The sequence below is a fragment of the Acomys minous genome (assembly GCF_964271855.1).
Source record: "Acomys minous genome assembly, chromosome: 3".
NCBI lineage: Eukaryota > Metazoa > Chordata > Mammalia > Rodentia > Muridae > Acomys > Acomys minous.
The window spans coordinates 94,811,816-94,834,471 of record NC_140485.1 but is presented as its reverse complement, the minus strand read 5'-3'; the positions used below and the strand labels follow the sequence as shown (position 1 = coordinate 94,834,471).

The 22,656-nt window shown below is 51.5% G+C and overlaps 1 protein-coding gene across 2 annotated transcripts in view; it reads right to left on the bottom strand.

Annotated features, from left to right (window-relative positions):
* FOXO3 (forkhead box O3) overlaps positions 1 to 15,474 on the bottom strand; it is a 100,294-nt gene extending 84,820 nt beyond the window's left edge. The window contains exons 1-2 of one of the 2 annotated variants that reach the window (XM_084774903.1): positions 15,376 to 15,474; positions 12,904 to 13,633 (exon numbers count right to left, since the gene is read on the bottom strand). In XM_084774903.1, coding sequence (XP_084631029.1) covers positions 12,904 to 13,521 — 618 coding nt within the window. In that variant the 5' untranslated portion in view covers positions 13,522 to 13,633; positions 15,376 to 15,474. Of the gene's footprint in view, positions 1 to 12,903; positions 13,634 to 14,638; positions 14,820 to 15,375 lie in introns of those variants that run through there. The other variant, XM_084774902.1, reaches the window with a different exon arrangement.
* Between the last annotated feature and the right edge of the window lie 7,182 nt (positions 15,475 to 22,656).

Sequence of the window (22,656 nt, the reverse complement as noted above, 5' to 3'; positions counted from 1 at the left end):
TTTATCACAAGGTGTACTTTTCCCCAGAAGAGCTAATAGTCACAAACTAGAGGCCAGGGAGCTTGAACTTCCTGCAAATTATCTAAAGATTCAACCTTGAAACCATGTGCCAGAACACTACAACTTCTCCCTCAGCAAAATACAGTGTTTTCTTTTCTTAAGAGACATATTTGAAAACTCTGCAAGCACTTGGTAGTTTAAATGATCATCCAGCAATGCTCTGATAAATTGGATTTTTCCGAAGTTGTCAAATCCTGTGATGCAGACAATAAACATATCAACATATTTTCTTCTTGAGCAATAAAGATGCACTCCAAGGGAACATCTTTTGTCAGCTCCACGATCCTGCTTGGGGCAGAATGATGAGCCTAAAATAACCTGGCCCCAAAAACAAGACACCAGGCCAGTGAGAGCAGCAGGGACTTTGGGGGCCAGCCACGTCCACAGAGCAAATCCTGGAAGTGCACAGAGAAGCTCCAGGTGTTGTCATGCCTGTAACCCAGCACCTGGGAAACTGAGGCAGGAGGCCTGTCAGCAAGTTCAAGGCCAGCCCAATACAGAGTTAGACCCTGTCTCCAAAAAACCAAGACTGGTAACAAACAAAATTCTAGGCCTGTTTTTAAATACATGAAAAGCTGTAACAGGTCGATCAATTAAAATCAGGTAATAGAATATAGACATCTTTAAATCTTCAAACGAGAACTGCATTTTTTTTTTTTTAATTCACCTGGTGACCATTTTAAACCTATTTGAGAAGCCAATGGTTTCTGGTAACACAAGATATTCAATAGGCAGAGCCTCGCTGACTCAGGGTGGGGCCCACAAGCCAGCACAGCACTGGCTGCAGGCCGCCTCGGCAATCAGGCCCAGGGCATCTGCACTCATCAACTGCGGCTTGTTTCCCAGGTTACACAGATGATGCACCTGACCCCCCCTCCTTCCCTTCTTTCTTTTTCCCTAAAGAAATCTAAACAGATTCTTGACCTCAGAACTGCACCCCTTAACTGGAATAGCTCTGATTTTATGAGATTATTGGAATAGTCCTCTTCCCACCTGTCAAAGAACACGTCCTAGCTCTTGTCCGGGTCAAGGACCAAATATTGCCTAAGTAACTGTGTGTGATAAAGCCTAACATAGAGCCAAAATCACAGAGCCTTCCTTTCTGTCTGGAATAAGGCTCGTTCTTGGAGAGGGAAGAGTAATCAGGTCTGATTGCGATAGCCCAGGGCAGCAGGGGACACGCACCGACTCAAGCAGCAGGCTGGAAACCTATCTTTCCTGGACAGGGTTGGAGATAGAAGGCCTGATCTAGGACACGAACTTCAAGAAACAGAACACCAGCTCACCCTGGAGGTTATCGACCCACGCGTAAGAGCACAAGTGCACTAAGGCCACACCAGCGGGATCTGCTGCTCCAAGGCCGCCCTGAAAACCCATCAGCACCAGGACACTCCTCAGGGGTCAGTTCTGGGGCTGCTTCTCAGGTAACATAAATGATGCAGCTGATCTAATCTTTTCATTTTTCCTAAAGAAATCTACACACGTTTGAACTTATAGCTTCAGTCTTACTTAAAATTGACTTGCACACTGTGTTAGCCTGTGGGCTACTATTTGTATAATATGTATACTGATATATAGCGGATAAATATTGTTGGTGGGACTACCCAGAAAAAAAAAACCACACACACAAAAACCAGAACCCAACGCAAAACTATGAAAAGTGAGAGAGATTACACAAATCCTGAACTTGGAAACCCACACTGGCTTGGAGCCCCTGAAGGCATGAACTCTAAGAAGACTGTGGTGACAGTGACCTTTTGGCTGGGGAGTGTTTATGGTGCAAATGCGTTCAAAGAGTTTATCAGAATGAATAGTGCAAAGAGAAGCTGGGAGTGGTGGCTCGAGCCTATGATCTCAGCGCAAAGGAGGCTGGGAGAGCAAGACTTCAAAATTCAGGGCCAGAGTCGGGGGAAAAAATAGAGAGAGAGAGACTCTATCTCATAGTTACACACACACACACACACACACACACACACAGACACACACACACCCCAAAACCTTCAAATGGAGACATCTCAGACAAAGTGTTTTACTTTGGAAAACTATTAAAACAAGACAGAAAGTTAACATAACTTAATATTAAATAAACTAATATTTAAAAAGATTAAAAAGAAAAATCAAGAGAAGGCAGCAAGCAGGGGACTTTAAACACCATTCAGTACAAACTTGCTGTGAAATGTGGAGCTAAGGCAGTTATCTGGTTAATTTATGATGAAAGAATACCAACTTTAAAGCTCATAAAAATACTTAAGGAAAAGAAGCAGTTCTGAGATTTGAGTGACCTGAATTAACACCTTCACTATGCACCTTTATTTTCTTATTATTATTTTTATTTATTTATTTATTTATTTATTTATTTATTTTGGTCTACTAGGAGAGCACTCTCCCACAGCCTCACAACACCAGTTTCCAAGGAGACACTCAACAACTTCAGGTGAATGTAGTTTTATGTACCCTTTAAATATCAGGTTTAAACCCAGAATTGTACCCTTTTTTAAAAGGACAGCGCAGGCACGGCGACCTCCGCCCTTCACCCCGCCCTCTCTGCATGCTGGCTCACGTTATCAGGCAGAGGCTACATGCACACTCACACTTATCGAAGGGGGCCAGCCTATCGCCTGCACCCTCTCCAGACCATCCACTGTGAACGCCACAGTCTACATCTTCCCCAACGCACACAGGACGACAGCGTTCTGCTCACCACTCTACTTATTAGCACATGGCTAACACATTCCCATGACCAACTGAAATCCGAATTTGGGGACCTACTCACCCATAATGCCTTGAAGACAGAAGCCGCCGGTCCTTTAGTGGAGACAAATGCTAATCTCGCTGGCAAGTGCATTATGCAACATTCCCAGTCTTGGCAGCCTGCCTCTAAGCCCACCAATAACTGCACTGCAAAGAGGCAACCACCTCAGAAAAACATTTTTAATACCTTTAATTATGAAATCCGATTCGGCAGCCAAACTTCTGCCAGGAACTTGTAAATGCTTTTTTTTTTTTCTTTCCTGAAACCTACATTTTCTTGGGGCTGTGTCGTTATCTGTCTACCTGCTGCGAGCAGGTTGGAGCAGGCAGAAGCTCTCTGGAAGCAGAAGTTTATCAGAGAGAAAAGCGCAGCCTGAACAATTCCTTCACGTCATGTCTCGCTCTGTATGTGACCCAGAGTAAAACCACAAGGCAGAGCTGCTAAGTCTACAGGTCTAAAGCATACGTCTCAAGCCTCCCATTCTCTCACTAACGGCTCTGGCATGTACAGGTTCCTTCAAGTTTTCAGTCCATGAAAATATCCAGAAAAAGAGGCTAAACCGTGGCCCCATGGGTTCATATGTATTTGACACTTGGTTTCCGGTTGGTGGAACTGTTTGAGAAGGAGGAGGAGGTGTGGCCTTGTTAAAGGGTGTCATTTAGTTCTCTCTTCGCCTTGTGGTTATGTCTTAAGATGCACGCTCTCTAGCCACATACACTCCTGCCTATCTCGCTGCCGTGGCCCCTGCCATGCTGGTCATGGGCTCACTCTCTGAAACTGTAAACCCCCATGAAAGGCTTTCTTCTGTAAGTTGCCTTGGTCATGCTGACTCGTCACAGCAACAGAAAAGTAACTAAAAACCAGTCAGCTCAGAAAGACATAAGCTGCCGTCACCATAGCTCCCAAGATCCGTGGCCAAGAATGCTCCGCAGGATTACTGTGAGCACCATTGGTGATCTATGTAAGCAACGCAGCAAACAGCACGTACAAACTTCCTAAGTGGCTACTGTTTAACTTTTAAATTACTGCAGCCCACCCACGCTCCAGGACGCAGGGAAGGGTGACACAGGGCAAGAGCTCGGACGTTAGGCTAGGTTTGAATCCCAGGGAAGCTGCTTTCACTGATCTTAACTATGCCCTTGACCTGGGATTTACTCACCTTGCAGGACCAATGTTAAGCATAAAAACAAAACCAAACAGACCAACAAACAAAACCCCACATAGCTGAGCAGCTGGCACACAGTAAGCAAGTCACAATTCCAATAAAGTGTCCAATAAAGTCACACTCTGAGGTTCCAGGTAGACACGAATCGTCCAAATGCATGATTCAACCCACTTCGATCGTCAAATCTAAATCCAACGATCATCACAAGATGGGGGCGGGGCAAACGGAGTGCGGCGACAGATCGCAGCACTGCAGCAGTATAGAAAGTGAACGCTCTCTTCAGATCCATGGCCTTTCAAGACTCAGCTAGAAGTAATGTTCCGACTCATGGGACTCTGGGAAGGCTTGGGAAATATCGCAAGTACCACAATCAGGACACTACTAAAACAAACTATCCTAGCTGGGCGCAGTGGCGCACACCTTTAATCCCAGCACTTGGGAGCCAGAGGCAGGTGGATTTCTATGAGTTTGAGGCCAGCCTGGTCTACAAAGTGAGTCCACGACAGTCAAGGCTAACACAGAGAAACCCTGTCTCTCGAAAAAAAAACAAACAAAAAACAAAATAAAACAAAAAGGTGTGTGTGTGTCCATCTGACTTTAACGTGACCTATAAGAGAGTCTTTTCAAGTATACATTTTTAACACTCTTTTGTGTGTTACATACGTGCATACGGTGATCAGAAGTCACCCCAGCTCATCGCTCTTCAGGAGAACTCTACCTGCTCTTCTGTATCTTGTTTGTGGACGCAGGACCTCTCAGGGGCCTGGGGCTGACCCATTAGGGCTGGGCTGCCCAGTCAGAGCTCTCTCCACCTACCTGACTTTCCCTCCCAGCCCTAGGACTACAAGTGCCCACTACACCCCAGTGAGTGGGCATGTGCGTTCATGCGAGCACATGCAGAGGCCACTGGAAGGTGCCAGCTGTCTTCTGTCACTCACCCTGCCTCAAGACAGGGTCTGCCACTGAACCAGAAACTTGCTGTTTGGGGCTGAGCTGGCCAGGACACTTAGAATCCTGATTCCTCCTCACAATTCTAGGGGCGCAGGTAGCCATGTCCTGGTTTATTAGTGGGTTTTGAACTCAGATCCTCATGCTTAAGTGCAAGTGTTCTGACCCATGCCATCTCCCCAGACTACCATGCCAGCTTTACATGGATTTGGAGGATCAAACTCAGATCCTCAGGCACGCATGGTAAGCATTTCACCAATTAACCATTTCCCTAGCCCGTTGGTATTGGGTATAAATATTGCTACAAATATCAGAACCAGATATGCAAAGGGACAAAGGCAGTGAGGTACTTTTAATTAAAAGCTTACTCGTGGGGAGTAGCAGACAGGCATGTGACCCCAACCTTCATAGCTGAGTTAGGAGGATTGCAAGTTCAAGGACAGCCTGGGATACAAACTATTTAACTATTTAAATTTAACTATTTTTGATAGGAAGTGATTGTGGGTCTTAGGAAACAAAGATTTTCTTTTTAAAAAGTTACTTTTAGGTTTTTAATCTCCATCTCAAAGCACCCTTTTCAAATGAAAACACGTAGTCATGAAATCACTATACAGAGGCCTTTTTTTTTTTTTAAGGTTTTTCATGACAGGGTTTCTCTGTGTAACCCCCTTGGCCTTGAACTCATAGAGATCCATCTGCCTCTCTGCCTCCCACGTGCTGGGAGTAAAGGCATGCACCACCATGCCCCACTACCTACAGTAGAATTCTTTAAATCAAAACATCTTAGCTTTATGGAGAAAGATATACTCAATATTGGCGTGGAGACCTGTGCACTCCCTCTGCTGGCTCTGAACTTGAAGTAGATTTTTCAATGGCTTCAGGAGCCAAGTTATCATTTTAAGAGCTACATACCCCAAAACCAGAAACAGGATATGGATTCTCCCTACACACTGGGCCTCAAAGACGTGAACAATACACTTCAAAACAAACTATGGGAACTGCCACACACGTCCCAGTGGCTTTCATCACAGGCTCACTCCAGACTGTTGGTTTGGGAGAGGAGTTTCCTGTGTTGGCTTTATCGGCCCCCAACTGTGCCACGTCCCTGACTTGCCCTGTGCTGACTTCCTCACAAGAATAGGGTACATCTGGCAGCTCCAATGTTAGCATCCCCACGATAACCTGGCTTTTCTTTTGGTTTCTTCACCATGGGCCAAGCACTACACAAGTTTTAGAAGGACCACGGCCGATCAGAGAAGGTAAGCTGTTTCACTCTGGAGTGTTATCCTATAATAGTCACTGGGCACAGAGGAGGAAAAAAAAGAGAAAAAGATCTCGAGATCAGAAGGCCAAGCCAGCTCTGGAGAAGTAGGACACTTGTTCTGTGCACCAGCCTGTCGCGTCTGCACCCCACCCGGGGCCTGATCCAGCACAGGCCTGCACAGACTGACAATTCTGCCTGGTTTTCCTAGGGAGGGCTGTGTGTGAAAAAGTGGTCGTGACTCTGGCAGGGAAAGAGTCAGAATCTGGGTCTTCCATTGAAGTCACTTGCCTAACCTCCTATTCAGAAAGCTCCAAACTCAGAGCAGCTACAGGTTGGCCCTGAAGTGGCTGGTCATGAGGACTGGCTGCAAGCTAGCTTCTCTTCCTTCACAGGTGACTTATTTCCCAGCAGGTGGAAATAGAGCTTTATGTGCATCCGAGGCTTACGTCCCCAAACACAGAAGATTACAAACAACTTCAGTCCGCTGGCCAGCTTCGCTCTTACGGGAGAGTGTAGGCAGGACATGCTGATGCTAAGACAGCCTGTATACAGACAGGCAAGCCTGACTTCATCTTTTCCTTAATAAGACGTCATCCGTCATCACGTCTCCTCCCATTTCAGGTGTGAACTGTACTTTTCAAGGACTTTAATATAGTAAGAAAACAACAGCCCAAGAAATTCCACCTTCGCACCCCGACAATGTCATCATCAAAACCAGGAGAACTAAGGTGTGACACCCTCACACCTGCAAGCATCCAGGCCACCCCACCTGCTCAGTCCTGAGTCACAGTTTCAACTTTCTGCAGCAAGAGTCTCAGAGGGCCTAGCGTCACGCGTTGGGGACACAGTGAAGTGCCACCTCCAAGTATCAGAGCGCGTCCCTGTCCACCTCTAACTCTGAGTCTATCTGAGAGTCAAGGGAAGATAAAAAGAATCAGGCCGGAGTGGAGGCGAGCGCTGGGCCAGGAAGTGAGACGGTTTCTGCAGCAAGGTGAACGAAGAGTGTTGGTGGAGAGTGGAAAAAACGAAAAACTGGGAAAACTAAACCAAAACTCAACACATCCACTCCTGTGAGACAGCTGAGGAGGAGGAGGAGGAAGAGAGGGAGGAAGAGGAGGAGGAAGAGGGGGAGGAAGAGGGGGAGGAAGAAGAGGAGAAGGAGGAGGAAAAAGAGGAGAAGGAGGAATAAGAGGAAGAGGAGGAGGAGGAGAGCAGCAGCAGCAGCAGCAGCCCAGGACGCAAACGAAGTAGAAGCTTGCAGAACTACCAGGAGCAGCTGCGAAACCACAGAGCTAGCAACAGACACTACAGAGCAGCAGTGCCCTGCACTCCTGTGAACACAACGCTAACCACATTCCAGCAATCTGTGAAACCCTGACCCGGTCACTCCCCCCCCCCCCCCCCCCCGGCCTACTACTTCACCAGAAAAAAAGCGAAGCAGACCTTTTAAGACCCCTCTTAGTTAGGAAGTTGAAGAGCAGTTCGCATGAGTCAGCTTTATCTGGTTCCACCTCCTCCAGAGGACTGGCCTCCCCGCACGAGGCCGGCCGCATCAACAGAACTGACTAGCGATCTCACATTTAGTGCGGGACTGCAGGCAAGCTCTGACACAAGTGGACTCTGAGAAGCTGAGGCGTCTCTCAAACCATCAAACTACAGAGGCCTCATACCACAGTGGCCCGGCGTCTCTACAGAACCCAAGTGCGATACCTACTTTGCCATTTGCAACAGCGTCTCGGCAGGGGTGAGGGAGGCAACGAGAAAAACAGAAATACAGGTGTGCAAGATGCCAACCTTGAGCAGTAAGAGGACACTTGTTCACAAAGCACAGGGTTCACGCTAGTAGCTGGGCTCTCCCCTCTGGACCATAAACTCCTGTGAACTAGAATTGTATCTGCCTTATACCACCATCTTTTCCCCGGGGCTGGGCAGAATGCCCCATGTACAGTGTGCTTTTAATAAACACATGCTGAATGAATGAAACAGGAACTGATGGAAATGGATACAGTGTTTGCCTTCTGCCACCTTCAATTCACTTAGCACCATCAATGGATAGTAGCACACTTCTGCATGTCTGTTCCCCACGCCCCTCTACAGCAGCCATGAAGGCAAACCAGTTCCTAGACTCCTCAAATTTGTGACACTTATAAAGGAAATAGACTAGTCAAGAATAGGACCAACTTCGTCTCCCAAAGGAAAGAAATGAAAACAAAATAAATTTCATTTTCTCTTCAGCCCTAGAAATCTGGACTCTGAGGTACCAGCGATGGGTAAGAGAGGGACTCTCCAAAACGCACAGGCCCGCCAGGCTCACCTGTGCACTGGCAGCAAGAGGCCTGGGTGGTTGGTGTCTACTTAAGTTTTTATTCCAGTCCAAGTAAATAATTTCTTTAGTAGACATGGCCTTTTCATTAATCTTCCAGATAAAACTGTCCAGTACGTTTAAGCAGGAATCATCAGAAGCAGAGCACTAAAAAGTTTACTGTCGACGTGTGTTCTATGGTATCATTTCCTTAAAATAGAAGCCTCCTAAAGTCGCCTAAAAATAAGCCTGCTGTAGTTTCATTTTCTGAGGAGATACACACATGAAAACACACCCTTGGCTTCTTTCTGAAGGGTCGTTTCTGTTAAACGGGGTTCAAAGAGCTAAGTCAAAAAGGTCTAATTTCTTCACGTCACAGGTCAGTGACACAGCTTTGCAAAAGAGGACAGCAGTCCCCAGCGCAGGCAGCACTGCCATAGAAAGAGGAAGCGTGTTGGTACTGGGAACCACTGACAAAGACAGCGCTGCCAGAGGAAATTACAAAACAACGAAGGCCCCGAGCACAAGACAGATTCTTCACACACGACTGTAACCGGGGATGCAAAAGGGACAAAGATCAAAACTGCAAACCAACATGGAATTACGGCTATGCCATTTTGAGATCTAAAACTAAACTTTAAAACAAGTTGCAATTAAAATAACATTTTCTTAATACAATATACTGAAGTCTCCCCAGGTCTGGGGTTCCTTCGGTGACGCGGGGGTGGAGGGGGTGGGGATTGTGGGGTGGTCAACTCTCACCTTTTTGTTTTTAAAGACCTTGCTAACAAGCAAGAAAGCACACTTTCACACGACAGGTTCAGACTGTAGCAGAGGTTTCACACAGTAGATACCCCATAAAAACGCATGAGAAATAAGTCAGTGTGGGGGTTTGGGTGACAGAGTAAATGCTAAGCAGGGGGCCTTGGTAAATCCTAGAGACCTTGGGATCTCCCAGTAGAGGGAACTGAGGGAAGTCATTCAAACTGCAGTGCATTTCAAGTAAACTTAACCTGAATAAAGAAACTGTAACCTTTTCCCCTAGCAACCACATTCTGCTTTAAGGGCTGAGGTAAGGGCGCCTGTGAGATAGCCATCGCACTCCCAGGCGCCCTCACTGAGCAAGGGCTTCTTCCTCTTTTGTTAAAATGCTCTCTTGCCGTTTGTGCTACTTCAGACTTCCTCAGAACCACACCAGCAGATGACATACATGCAGCAACCCAAATGCGACACACCTTTGCTGGGCCTCCCCTCCTGTGCCTCCTTCTGATGCTGAGGTGATCACCAGTGTTTAGGGGTAAATGTGCTTCTCAGGAAGCAAGGGAAAAAAGGGGGAGGGTAGTAATTTAAAGAAAATAGCATGATAAACCTCCAAGACCGAGACCCTCTACACCTGGAGCTGCTAATTAGCCTTGTACCACCTGCGATCTGAGACCAGCCTTTAATATGAAATACCAGGTTCTTTACCAATGAAGGGATCGAACTACATTTGCAAACTTCATCCTGGCTACACTTAGGATCACCTGAAGAACCAAAAAACAGGGCTGATGGTAAATTATATCAAATTCTCTGAGTGTGAGGATTTTTCAGCTCTTGCCAGGTGATTCTAAAAAGCCAACCAGTGCTGGAAAAGACTGGTCTAAATTCCAAGGCATCTTTTTTAATTCTGTAATTTTGGTTTTGTTTTTTGGTTTTGTTTTTTGTTTGTTTGTTTGTTTTGTTTTGTTTTGTTTTGTTTTTGAGACAGTCTTTCTGTTAGGTAGTCCTGGAACTCGTAGAGCCATGTAGATCAAGCTGGCCTCAAACTCAAGAGAGATTGCCTGCCTCTGTCTCCTGAATGCTGTGATCAAGGGCATCTACCAATAAGCTCCGGCTTCATTCTATAATCTTAAAGTGATAATTCCGGTTAAAAGAGTCACATAATGTTCGGGCCCAAAACGCCACAAAAGTTAAGTCTCAGACTCTGCATACCTGCCCTGCATGCAAATGTCAGCAGGTTAACCTTAATTCTAGACATTTTTAGAAGCTAAAAATGCGAACGTGGAGCTCACAATGAAAGTACCATGGTTAAAGTGCAGGTTTCCAAAATGACTCGTCATCACAGGCGTCTGTTCCTAAACTCGGATGCATGGAAGTGGGTCACACTTAGCTCCTGGCCTCTCTCCTTACCTCTTCCTCCAGCCCCACTAACCAGCAAACAAGAAAGGCTGGCTATTAGTCATAGCCAGTATATAAAACCGTCCTTGTGTTCAAAGGGCCTTCTCTCTCCATCGTTAAAGGCATGAAGCCCTGCATGGCTGCTTCCTTTGATGAAGGTCATCTTATAAAAACTTCAACTAAATTATATTCCTTCAAGTCTTCGAGGATTACCTGACATATATTCTTAAAGTGAAAATAATCACAAAACGTATGCCCTGAATTAAACACAGTTAAGCCTTGAAATATTCTACTTGCAATATTTCATATGGCTTTAGTGAAAAAGAGATAGCAGCAAAATACGAGACAAATAAACAGTTCTAACAGAAAACCACAGATGACTATGTCCCTTAGCTCTGTTGAAGTCCTGAAATCTTTATGAAAATATGGGCCAAACTTAACGTGTGGCTACTTCTGGTAACCACTTTCTGAAGTAAATCTTAAAAAATTAAAAACTCAGACATACAAAACTGTTATTTTTATAAGCACAATAGCAAGAAACACTACTTACATAAGTAAATTACTTTTGTAATCCTAAAAACAAACAGAAAAGGGCTATTGAGATGACTCAATGGGCGAAGGCATTTGCCACCAAGTCTAATGGTCTGTGTTCAACTCCCAGGATCTACCACTCCCAAAAGTTGTCCATATATATATTATATACATATTAGGAAAGATCAAAAACCTTTCCTACATTAACTTGTACAGTTAAGTAACCTCCACAGCAAATTCAAATATAGAGGATTTAATTCCAAGTGTGAAATCTTTGAAAAATATTCCAAACTCCCAAAATGCATTTTGCCCAATCCTACACACCCCTCCCAGACAACATACACTGCCATGAACTCTTTCTGTCCACTCCAGAACACTGCCAAAGCCATCACATTAGCAATACTTTTAAACAGAAGCCTCTTCCCTTCTGTAGCCAACCCTAGCCTCACACGTGTGTGTGACACAGCTTTGAAAAACATAAGCTTGTGACATCAGCATTTGTATCACTCAGAATGAAACAGGCTTGTGGAATCATATCAAAGCACACACTTTGCTTTTCAGCCATCTGAGCAAGGCTCTTCAGTACTGGGCACTTTGTAAAAAATTTTTAAAAGGCCACTTTATCTGCACAGCTCTCCCAGAAGCTTTATTTCACATCTCTACAAAGATTGAAAGCAGGAGCAACTGGAAAAGGCCTTAACTCCAGCGATGTGGGGATCGGCACTATCTTGAGGGCGTGGGGGGCGAGCCTGGAGGTGGCCTGAAGAGCACGGCAACCCAGCAGGGAAACAAGAGTCAACCTCTTTGGATGCCTAACTGAAGGAAGTCATTACATCATAGGCCTTTCCTCACCTCTCTCCCTACCACGTGTCGGGTGCCCCAAGAGGCTGAAAAGGAACAGAAGAGTGTCTCCGCTGGCTCATTTATAGGTAGGAGCCATTACGGCCCAGCCCTGCAATCAACTCTTCCTTCCCTCCCTCCCTCCCACATAGGTAAAGCTCAGAAACGGAGTCCCCAACACGTGACACCTGCCTCAAATACTGCCTGCAGCAGCATAGGCCTCCTGCACAGGAGCAGCAGGTGTAGCCACTTTTTGATGACGGACCAGGCCTGTTCCAAGCCCCAGAGCAGTTAGTTCAGAGGCGTCTGGAAGGCTTGCTGGCTGGTGTGACGTCTCTAAAGAATATAAGTGTGTGAGGAAAGGCTTGCGAGCCGGTCAGGAAACAGTCTGCAATCCTTGCCTGTTGGTGTCAACACCCACGAGCACAGTGGGACCCAAGGATCCTCCTTCAGTTTGCTAACATCATGGTCCTGCTACTGACTTGCCCGCCATCCCAAACACTCCCGGACACAGGCCCCTTCCCTCCACCCACACTGCCCTCCCTGCATCCAACTTCCACCACACTCCCTCTATTCCAAAGTTGGCCACGGACCTACCTCCTCCCCGCAATCGGGGTAATCCAGTAAATACAAACGTCCGGGTCCTTTCCCTGGTTAGGGTCCCTTGCCCACAGCTTCCTCACCTAGGCATGCCCAAGGCTTGCCCGGAACCCTCGTTTCCCACTCTGAGGCCACCCCCAGGCTTCCCTCCACTAGGAGTGGAAAGCACCCCTGAAAGCTTCACAAGGACCCTCTCCGGGAGCTGGCAAACAGATAGCTTCAACACGCGCCTGGCGCGGCGCAGGCCTGGCAGGTCCCGCCGCCAGCCCCTGGCAGGTACGCACCTTCCAGCCCGCAGAGCTGTTGCTGTCGCCCTTATCCTTGAAGTAGGGCACACAGCGCACCATCCACTCGTAGATCTGGGACAAAGTGAGCCGTTTGTCCGGGGAGCTCTCGATGGCGCGGGTGATCAGGTCGGCGTAGGACAGGTTCCCCCAGGCATTCCGTCGCGAGGAGCATTTCCTCGGTTGCCCAGAGCCCCCAGCCGCCCCCGGCTGCAGCGGTGGCAGTGGCTGCTGAGGCTGCAGTGGCGTCTGCGTGCCCCCGCTCAGCGCGCCTGCGGCGGGCGCTGGCCCGGTCCCGAGGTCCTGCCCTCCCGGAGCCAGCAACCTGGCCGAATCCTCGAGCAGCAGCCCGGAGCCCAGCGTGCTGCTCACACCGCCACCGATCACCATGGCCGAGCTGGCTCGGCCGCCGCTGTCCTCGTCGTCTTCATCGTCGTCCTCCTCGGGGATCATGGAGTCTGCGGCCGTCTCCCCCGAGGGCTTGGCTGGGCTAGCCTGCAGCTCCGGCCTCTGCAAGGGCCATGTACAGGAGCGTGGCCGACTCTGGGGCTCGAACTCTGGGTCCAACTCCACTTCGAGCGGAGAGAGCGGGACCGGGGAGGCTGGTGCCTCTGCCATCTTCGCTGCCTGCCCGCCGCCCGCGGCTCGGGCTCCTGCGCTCTCTTCTCGCGCTCAGGCTGGGTGCGGCGGGGGAGGGACGGGGCGCCGCGAAGGCTCGGGCTCAGGCTACCTAGGGAAGCGCCAAGAGAGAGTTCGTTATCCCGTGCGGGGAGCCTAGTCCACGGAGACTCCTCGCCCGCCGCTGCCGCCGTCGCCACCTAGAACGGGCGGACCTGGGGACGTGCGTCCCGCGAACCTGGCGCAGCAGACGCCGCCCCCTGGCCTGGCCGCCCAAGAGACGCGAGCGAATCGACGGCCGCGCGCGGGGCAGCCCCCTCCCCCGCTGCCGTCGCCAGATCGGCAGGTCTCTCCCGGGCTAGGTGGCGGGGCGGGGGGCGGGGGGGGGGGAGGGAGGGGAGGGGGAGGGGCTCCCGGGGGAGGGGTGGCCGCGCCTCTGTGAGTGGGCAGCCTCCCGACCCCAGCTGCATAGCGGCGGTCGCAGGGCGTGCGTGCGTTTGTTTATGTTTGGCTCTGGACCGCTCAAGCGCCTCCCGCGGAGGCGCAGCCGAAAGTCAGCAGAGTCCTGGGCTCTTCTCCCTTTCCCGGGCCCTGCGATTCCCCCCCTTGCACACCCCTCCCAGAAGAATGGCCCGAGCCTCGGGCTGGCGCAGGGCAACTCCCGTCTCTTCCTCTCCACCCGCGGACCAGCAGGGCGAGCGTGGGGTCTGGGCGCAGGGTCACTTCTAACAAGAGAGAGAGGGCCGACCCCGCAGGACCCGCCACTAAGAGGATCTGAGGTGTATTTTCTTGGGGACGTGGGGCCCTCCGCCCCCTTCCAGGTCAGAAACGGGAGGGAGGAAGCAAGTGGAAACATAAATCTTCCAACAGGTCGGGGAGCGCCAAATCTCTCGGGGCTGCCAGAAAACCCGGACCAGCACGTTCATCACCTCCTTGCTCCCGCTGCTGCCATCTTGACAGTTCCCCCTTCCCTCAAGTCCTTTAAAGACACTAGCGGGAGAGAAGGGGGGAGCACACCGAGTCACGGGGAGGGAAAGGGAAGCGCCTGGCCCAGCTCAGAAACAGATCCGGAGTCACTGGGAAGGCGGCCGCCCCGCTGCACAGCTCCGGCGCCTACCTCGGCTCCTTCCCTTCAGGCTCGAGGCGGGAGGACGCACGATTCCGCGCGAGCCCAGGGCACCGCGACGAGGGGGCGCTCGGGCCGCCGCCGCAGCCCGCCGGAGGTACCGCCTGTCAGCCTGGGCGACGCCGCCTTCCACATTCCTCCTCCTCCTCCTCCCTTCCACGAGCAGGGCGGCCGCGGCAGCAGCACAAAGTTATAGACACACGCAGGGAGCCTCAACCTAGGCTGACGGCGGGGCGGGTCCCCGCCCAGGGGGAGGGCTGGGGCGGGGGCCGGGGTGTGCAGCCGTGCGTGCGTGTGGGAGTGCGCGTGTGTGTTCACTCGCGCCTGCGCGGGCCTGCGGGAGTCGGGGGGTTCGGGCGCGCGCCGCGGGCAGGGACGCGGCCGCCTCCCGCAGCCCTCCGTGCTGGGGCTCCTCCTCGCTCACCGGGAATCTCAACGGCCACACCGCACCACGCTGGCCCGGACGGGTGGCCAAGTTAGAGAGCGCCGCGGTGCGCAGTCGCGGGCCCTCTCCGCGCCGGGCCCACCCTTGGGCTCGCGGGTCCCCGGCCTGCGCGTCGTCGCCCGCCTGCCCTGGTATCGGGTTCCCCATTAGAACTCGACACCAGGTAACACCCGAGATAAGACTCTAGCCGCAGATGACAAGGGTTACCTTGGCGTGGAAACCCTGGCCGGCCAGACAGCGGTGCCTTCCATTAGGCACCAAAAGGTGTGTACTGGGCTCTTACCTGGGACGCCCAGCCACAGTCGTGCTTCGGTTTTCACTGATTTTTTTTTTTTTTAAAAGACAGACCGGAAAAAAGTGTAACTCGGGAAGAAAAGTGCAGTGCGCCCCAGTCCTAAGCGCAGGCGCGGATACAGAACTGGATCGGGCAACAACAACACTTTTATTCTAACACAGCAGCTGACTACGTGTTTGACTTTTTAAAAAGTCTTTAGGCTTCCAAAAAAAAAAATGCATCTTCACCAGTCCTTATCACAAGATCTGTGCACCTAAACAGTACGTGTGTGCGCTCCTGCGCCACATGCGGCACGAATACCGAAAGTCTACCCGTTCTCATTCATGTGTATCCCCCCAAAAAAACAAAACAAAACAAAACAAAATCCTCTTCAGCCACTGCAGATGAGAGTCTGGGCTCTTGACACACAAAACACCGCCAGCGGAGAAGCGGCCGCAGAGGCCGCCCTACCCTGGAACTCCGGTCTCCGGGCTTTGCGCGCGACCCGTCACTCAAGTGACGTGAGGCCCCGCCCCTGCACCAAGCTAGTTCGACGCGTACAAACAGATGATGTCATTGTCTCTACACGCGCGTGACCCCGGAGCCCTGCGCCGCGTCGCCATTCGCTGCGCCGCTTCCTCGTCAAGCCACGCCGCGCGCTGACTGGCCGCCGCCGCAAGTCTCCGGGCCCCCAGACGCCCCTCTCTACCCCCTCGCCCCCGCCCCCAGCAAATAATAAACAATCGAGTAAAATTGGAAGGACGGAGGGGGAGGGAGAGCGAAGGCGCCCCGGGAGGCAGCCCACGGCGAGCATACGGCGGGAGGACTGCGTGGAGGAGGGTGGAGGAGGGAGGGAGCGGACCTGGGCCGCACGCCCCGACAGGGGAGGAAACTTGCTGGACCTCGGCGAGGAGAGCCAGCCCTGTCGCCGCGCGCTAAAGGGCCCCTGGACCCGGGAGAGAACCGAGTGGGAGGAGCCTGGTGGCCGGGGAGGTGCCTGACGGTCGGGGGCGGAGCCTAGCCGCTGGGGGCGGAGTCTAGGTGCGCAGACGCCTGCGGGCGGCGCCGGGCGACACGTGCGGGGAGGAAGGCGCGCGCTGCACGGGCTCGCCCCGGACGCGCGTCCCCGGCGGCGGCGGCGGCGGCGACGGCGACTCGCGCGCTTGTTTACCAGCACACGTGTGTGTTATTTTTGAAATGGAATGTGTGGCCGGCGCGTGGGGCCGCCCGCGTCGGCGGAGGGACGCGGTGAGGCCCGCGCTGCGGCCTCCCCGGGCGCTGCTGGCTAAGGCTGCCTGCGTGTTGGCACATACATAACGCGCTTCCCGCATCATAGCGGGAGGTTCGGGCCGCGCAGCCGGACGGCGAGGTTCGCGCGCGACCCAAGCTGCTGCGGGGAGGACGGGCGCCAGCCGTCAAACGCTGCCGCCTTTGCGTGCAGTCCCGCCTCCTGCCTTCGGGAGAACAAAGCCGCAGCCTTAGTTACACACTGGTGCACACACCTGGGCCACAAGGTGGACTCTTGACACCTTTCATGGTCTGTGCCCTTGCTCCAAATATCCCCGGTCCTTAAGGGCAGGTTTTCGGGGGTGCATAGCTCGGCCCAATAAACGTATTGCCGTCATCTCGGCTTGTCTTTGGGAAGAGCTGAAGAAAGGAATTCTGCCTTCTAGGGTTGCTACGTTACCTTAGGACCTGCCCCTGTTCCTTTCGACTGCTCCACTAAGATGGTGATGTGGGATCACAAACTCAGCTTCGAGTGCCTGTGCCCCAAGTGGGTGGGGATTTGTGCAGAGAGGTTAGGGTTTATTACGCCAAGCGCCAAAAACTTCACTTACTGTTCTAAAACACCAAAAACATGCTATGAAAGAAAACTATGCATCTGTAAGTCTAAGCCGTTCGTCCCATTAGAGTGCAGACCTGCAGAAGTAAAAAGAATGTGTTAACACTGGCTGGGCTCTGAGCCACTAGATTTTCACTGTAAACAGGTTGAGTGTTCATTTACTGAATGCATATCCTAAGGGCATCCAAAAATTTGGGACATTAAGATGGATTCATTTTGAGAGCACTCTGACCCTGACAGTAGGGAATGGGAACCAGACACAAAATGCCATTTCTCTCAGAGACTTACAGCCTTAGTTGGTGCCACCAAAAAATACTTAAAAGTTGAATATTTCAAGAGTTTGGAATCAATGCAAGACAAACCAAGGACATGTAGATAGCGTTGGTAAGTGTCAGATGTGTGTGTTTCAACCAGGGGATTTATGCATGACATTTGTACCCATAGGAAAAACTTCGACAACACACTGTTGTCGAACCTCAGGCACTGTTCCTTCGTGCTGCCTTTCCCTTGGCCTGCCCTTTGTAGACCTCCTGATAGCCTCCATTTCCTCCCACGACCTTTGTTCTCATCTGAACGTTATTATTATAGGAAAGCTGAGCCAGTCAAATGCCTGTGTTACCTTTAAGGCAGACATCTTCTGTTTTTGCTTTTAAGACAGGGACTCATGTAGTCCAGGCTGGCCTTGTACTCACTATGTAGCTAATGTTTAAAAACAAACAAACAAACAAAACCCCCAAACATTCCCTACCTCTTACTGACAAAGTTTTATATTTTCCCCCTGTGAATGACTTATAATAGTGATTATCCGTTTTTCTGTAAATTCAGCTACTAGAGGAACAACATTTAAACATTTTAACCTGAATAAAGTGAATATTGAATACCTAGCTGGAAGCGGGGCTGGGAAGTACAGGCTCAGCTTCCTTAGGGACCGCGGTGGTACATAGAGAACAATCCTCTGTGTCAGCAGGCCCTGGTGCTCCTCTCCAACCGCAGAGAACAGTCCTCCCTGTAGGCAGGCCCTGGTGCTCCTCTCCAACCGCAGAGCACAATCATCCCTGTAGGCAGGCCCTGGTGCTCCTCTCCAACCGCAGAGCACAGTCCTCCCTGTAGGCAGGCCCTGGTGCTCCTCTCCAACCGCAGAGCACAGTCCTCCCTGTAGGCAGGCCCTGGTGCTCCTCTCCAACCGCAGAGCACAGTCCTCCCTGTAGGCAGGCCCTGGTGCTCCTCTCCAACCGCAGAGAACAGTCCTCCCTGTAGGCAGGCCCTGGTGCTCCTCTCCAACCGCAGAGCACAATCCTCCCTGTAGGCAGGCCCTGGTGCTCCTCTCCAACCGCAGAGCACAGTCCTCCCTGTAGGCAGGCCCTGGTGCTCCTCTCCAACCGCAGAGCACAGTCCTCCCTGTAGGCAGGCCCTGGTGCGCCTCTCCAACCCCAGAGCACAGTCCTCCCTGTAGGCAGGCCCTGGTGCGCCTCTCCAACCGCAGAGCACAGTCCTCCCTGTAGGCAGGCCCTGGTGCTCCTCTCCAACCCCAGAGCACAGTCCTCCCTGTAGGCAGGCCCTGGTGCTCCTCTCCAACCGCAGAGCACAGTCCTCCCTGTAGGCAGGCCCTGGTGCGCCTCTCCAACCGCAGAGCACAGTCCTCCCTGTAGGCAGGCCCTGGTGCTCCTCTCCAACCCCAGAGCACAGTCCTCCCTGTAGGCAGGCCCTGGTGCTCCTCTCCAACCCCAGAGCACAGTCCTCCCTGTAGGCAGGCTGTGGTGCTCCTCTCCAACCGCAGAGCACAGTCCTCCCTGTAGGCAGGCCCTGGTGCTCCTCTCCAACCCCAGAGCACAGTCCTCCCTGTAGGCAGGCCCTGGTGCGCCTCTCCAACCGCAGAGCACAGTCCTCCCTGTAGGCAGGCCCTGGTGCGCCTCTCCAACCCCAGAGCACAGTCCTCCCTGTAGGCAGGCCCTGGTGGTCCTCTCCAACCGCAGAGCACAGTCCTCCCTGTAGGCAGGCCCTGGTGCTCCTCTCCAACCCCAGAGCACAGTCCTCCCTGTAGGCAGGCTGTGGTGCTCCTCTCCAACCGCAGAGCACAGTCCTCCCTGTAGGCAGGCCCTGGTGCTCCTCTCCAACCGCAGAGCACAGTCCTCCCTGTAGGCAGGCCCTGGTGCTCCTCTCCAACCCCAGAGCACAGTCCTCCCTGTAGGCAGGCTGTGGTGCTCCTCTCCAACCTCAGAGCACAGTCCTCCCTGTAGGCAGGCCAGGTGCTCCTCTCCAACCCCAGAGACTAAATTCTTGGTGCTGAGCACACTGCATACAAGAAAGTGTTTGTTGAGTGGAGAGTGGGGACTGACTTTCACATGAACTCTGGTGCCCCATATTTGACCATGTCCCCTGGATGGGGAGACCTGGTGGCACTCAGAGGAAGGATAGCAGGTTACCAAGAAGAGACTTGATACCCTATGAGCATATACAGGGGGAGGAGGTCCCCCTCAGTCACAGTCATAGGGGAGAGGAGTAGGGGGAAATGGGAGGGAGGGAAGAATGGGAAGATACAAGGGAGGGAATAACCATTGAGATGTAATATGAATAAAATAATAAAATAAAAGAAAGTGTTTGCTCTGCTTCTGCATTGACTTCTATATTATCTCAACAAATACATGGCCCAACTAAAAAGGAGAGAGTCCCCAACATGCAGATATATGGGTGCTCCCAGTCCTGTTCTTTGTAATATTCTCTCACCAAGCCAGTCATGGTAGGATGTCTTTGTTGAACATCATGTGACAAAGTGTCCCATGGAGCGTCACTCCAGGCAGATTGTGCATCGTTTGTTCTCTAAGAGGACCTACACCTCCTACCTCTTCCCATTTGCTGCCACAAGCATGACCTGAGAAGATGCCCTGGAATTCCTCTACCAGTGACTGCCTGTAGTTCATGTGGAGGGCAAACATGGGCATGAGAGGCTCAGGGAGCCCGTGACGCCATCAACAAATGCTTACCTCAGAGGAAAGTGGGAAGATGATACTCTGAGGTGGGTTCCGCTTTGGCATGAGGAGGTAGTGACAGCTAGCTAGCCTCTACTTGTCACTTGGCGAGCTCAAGGCCCTGGTCTGAGCATGTCATTTGCAGGTTAAACCTCACAGAGTCCGCATGAGATTGGTTCAATAGCGCTAAATGACAAGCCCCAGGTCCTGAGGTCAGTCTGACCCCTTCATTTACCAGCTCTCGATTTTGGGAGATGTTTTTCAGACCCAGAGCCCCAGGTCCAGACTGGGCTAAGGGATGCTGTAGACAGGAAGCATTTGGGTTAGAGTTCTGTACTAAGGCGCTGTCATAACGTGAAGATGGAGCAGCGAGGCGGCTCAGCCTAGGAAGGTGATCTCTGCCCCATAAGCCATGTGATGAAAGGAAACCAGACAGCTGTGGTGGCGCACACCTTTAATCCCCACACTCGGGAGGCAGAGGCAGGCAAATCTCTGAGTTCAAGGCCAGCCTTGTCTATAGAGTGAGTTCCAAGAAAGCCAGGGCTACACAAAGAAATCTTGTCTCAACCCCCGTCCCCTTCCCCCCCAAAAAAAGAAAAGAGAAAACTGACTTCTACATATTGTCTTCTGACCTCCACATGCTAACCATGAAAGGCTTGTGCCCGTGTGTGTGTGTGTGTGTGTGTGTGTGTGTGTGTGTGTGTGTGTGCATGTTAAATAAATGTTTAAAAGTTATTTTTAAAACATAGAAGATAGCCAGGCTCCATTCTGAACCAACTACATTTGCGTTCTGAAGGCAGAGTCTGGCTCTGAAGGTTTCTTTTCAGCATTTGCCAGGCAAATCAGAGGCAAGGGTGCGGGAGACCCTCTCACGCAGGGACCACTGCACGACGAAGGAGCTCTGTTGCATGCTCCTGTGGTCTCTCACAGTAGCGACTGGGTCCTTCCAAGCACGAGGACAGGGCTATTACCTTATTCCACTCAAGAAGGCAGGCTCATCCAGAACAGCCTGCGGGGGTGGGGGGAGGGTTGGGGGGGTGGGGGGTGGGGGGGGGAGGTGGGGGGGCGGGGGGGTGGGGGGGGGCAGGGGGGAGACCATCCCTCTCATCCTACAGGACCTTTGCCTCAGGTCACACTCAGGGACTGGCAGCCTCAGAATCCGGCTCCAAGTTTGTCAGAGCCCATGGCAGGTGTGTCTCTCTCAGGCTTTATTTGCTTCCCCAGCCACAGGTGCAGAGGAAAGGAACTGTACGGCAGCCACTTGGCCTTGATCAAGAAAACTGGAGCCAGAGGAGCCACAGGTCCCCAAGACTTCCACAGCCAGCCAGAGCTGTGGCTTGTCCGGCCAGGTCTGTCCCTGTGTGGCTCTCTCTTGGGTGTTTTCAAATATTGTTGTCAGCATTTTAAAGGAAAAAAAAAGGTTTTTATTTGAAATATAGATTTGTGGGAGGGAAGGGGAAAGGGAAGATACAAGAGAGGGAACAACATTCTAGATGTAATCTGAATAAATTATTTAAATTTTTAAAAAATGGAAATCTAGATTTGTAACTCTTGAACTATAGGAAGGTCTGGTAACCACTCAGTCAGGCCCTCGTCCGGGATTCATGCATCCTTCCGGGTGCCTGAGCATTAACCTTCCCACCCCACCCCTCGCCCCTTGCCCATTCTACTGTGGCTGGAGTTGGTACACCCCGGCAGTTCCTGCAGGCACTTGTGTGGTTGTTTGGATGGACTCCGTGGGCTGTCTACACCCCAAAGTGCAGCAAACCAAACCTGCCTGCCTCCCTCCTTCCGTCTTCCTTCTCGCCTCCCTGTTAGCTACTTAGCCAGTGCATCGTCACTGGTCCTGTTTCCCACCGCTGTCTCCCATTCTAAACTAGGAAGTTTGTTCTGAATAGAGAGGAAAGGGCAGCAGCTGGCTGTGGTGACACATTCCTGAAATCCCAGCACACTGGAGGCTGGGCCAGAGGGATCAATAGTTGGAGGCCAGCCTGGAGTGGGGGGGGGGGGGGGGGACAATACTCAAGGACACAGGCACACTTAGGGGCACAACTCCACATAAGCGCTGGACAGATGTTCAACAGTTAAGACCCTTTCTGCTCTTGCAGAGGACCTGAGTTCAATTCCCAGCAGGTCACTCATAATAGTAACCCTAGCTGCAGTCATGTGCACAAACCCACGTGCAGACCCACACGCCTAAACATAACTTTTAAAATAATACATTTTAATCTTTAAAAAAAAAAAATCCTGCACCTCAACTCTGCTTAGCAACTGACTGCAGAATCTAACCCTGTATTTAAAATACTTCAGTTCAATAGGATAAAACAAGGAAATACTCAGAGTGCTCAGAGTGAACTTTTTTTGTTTTGGGGGTTTTTTTTCAAGACGGTTTCTCTGCATAGCCTTGGCTGGCCTAGATTTGCTTTTGAAGACCAGGCTGGCCTCGAACTCACAGCTATCCACCTGCCTCTGCCTCCCGAG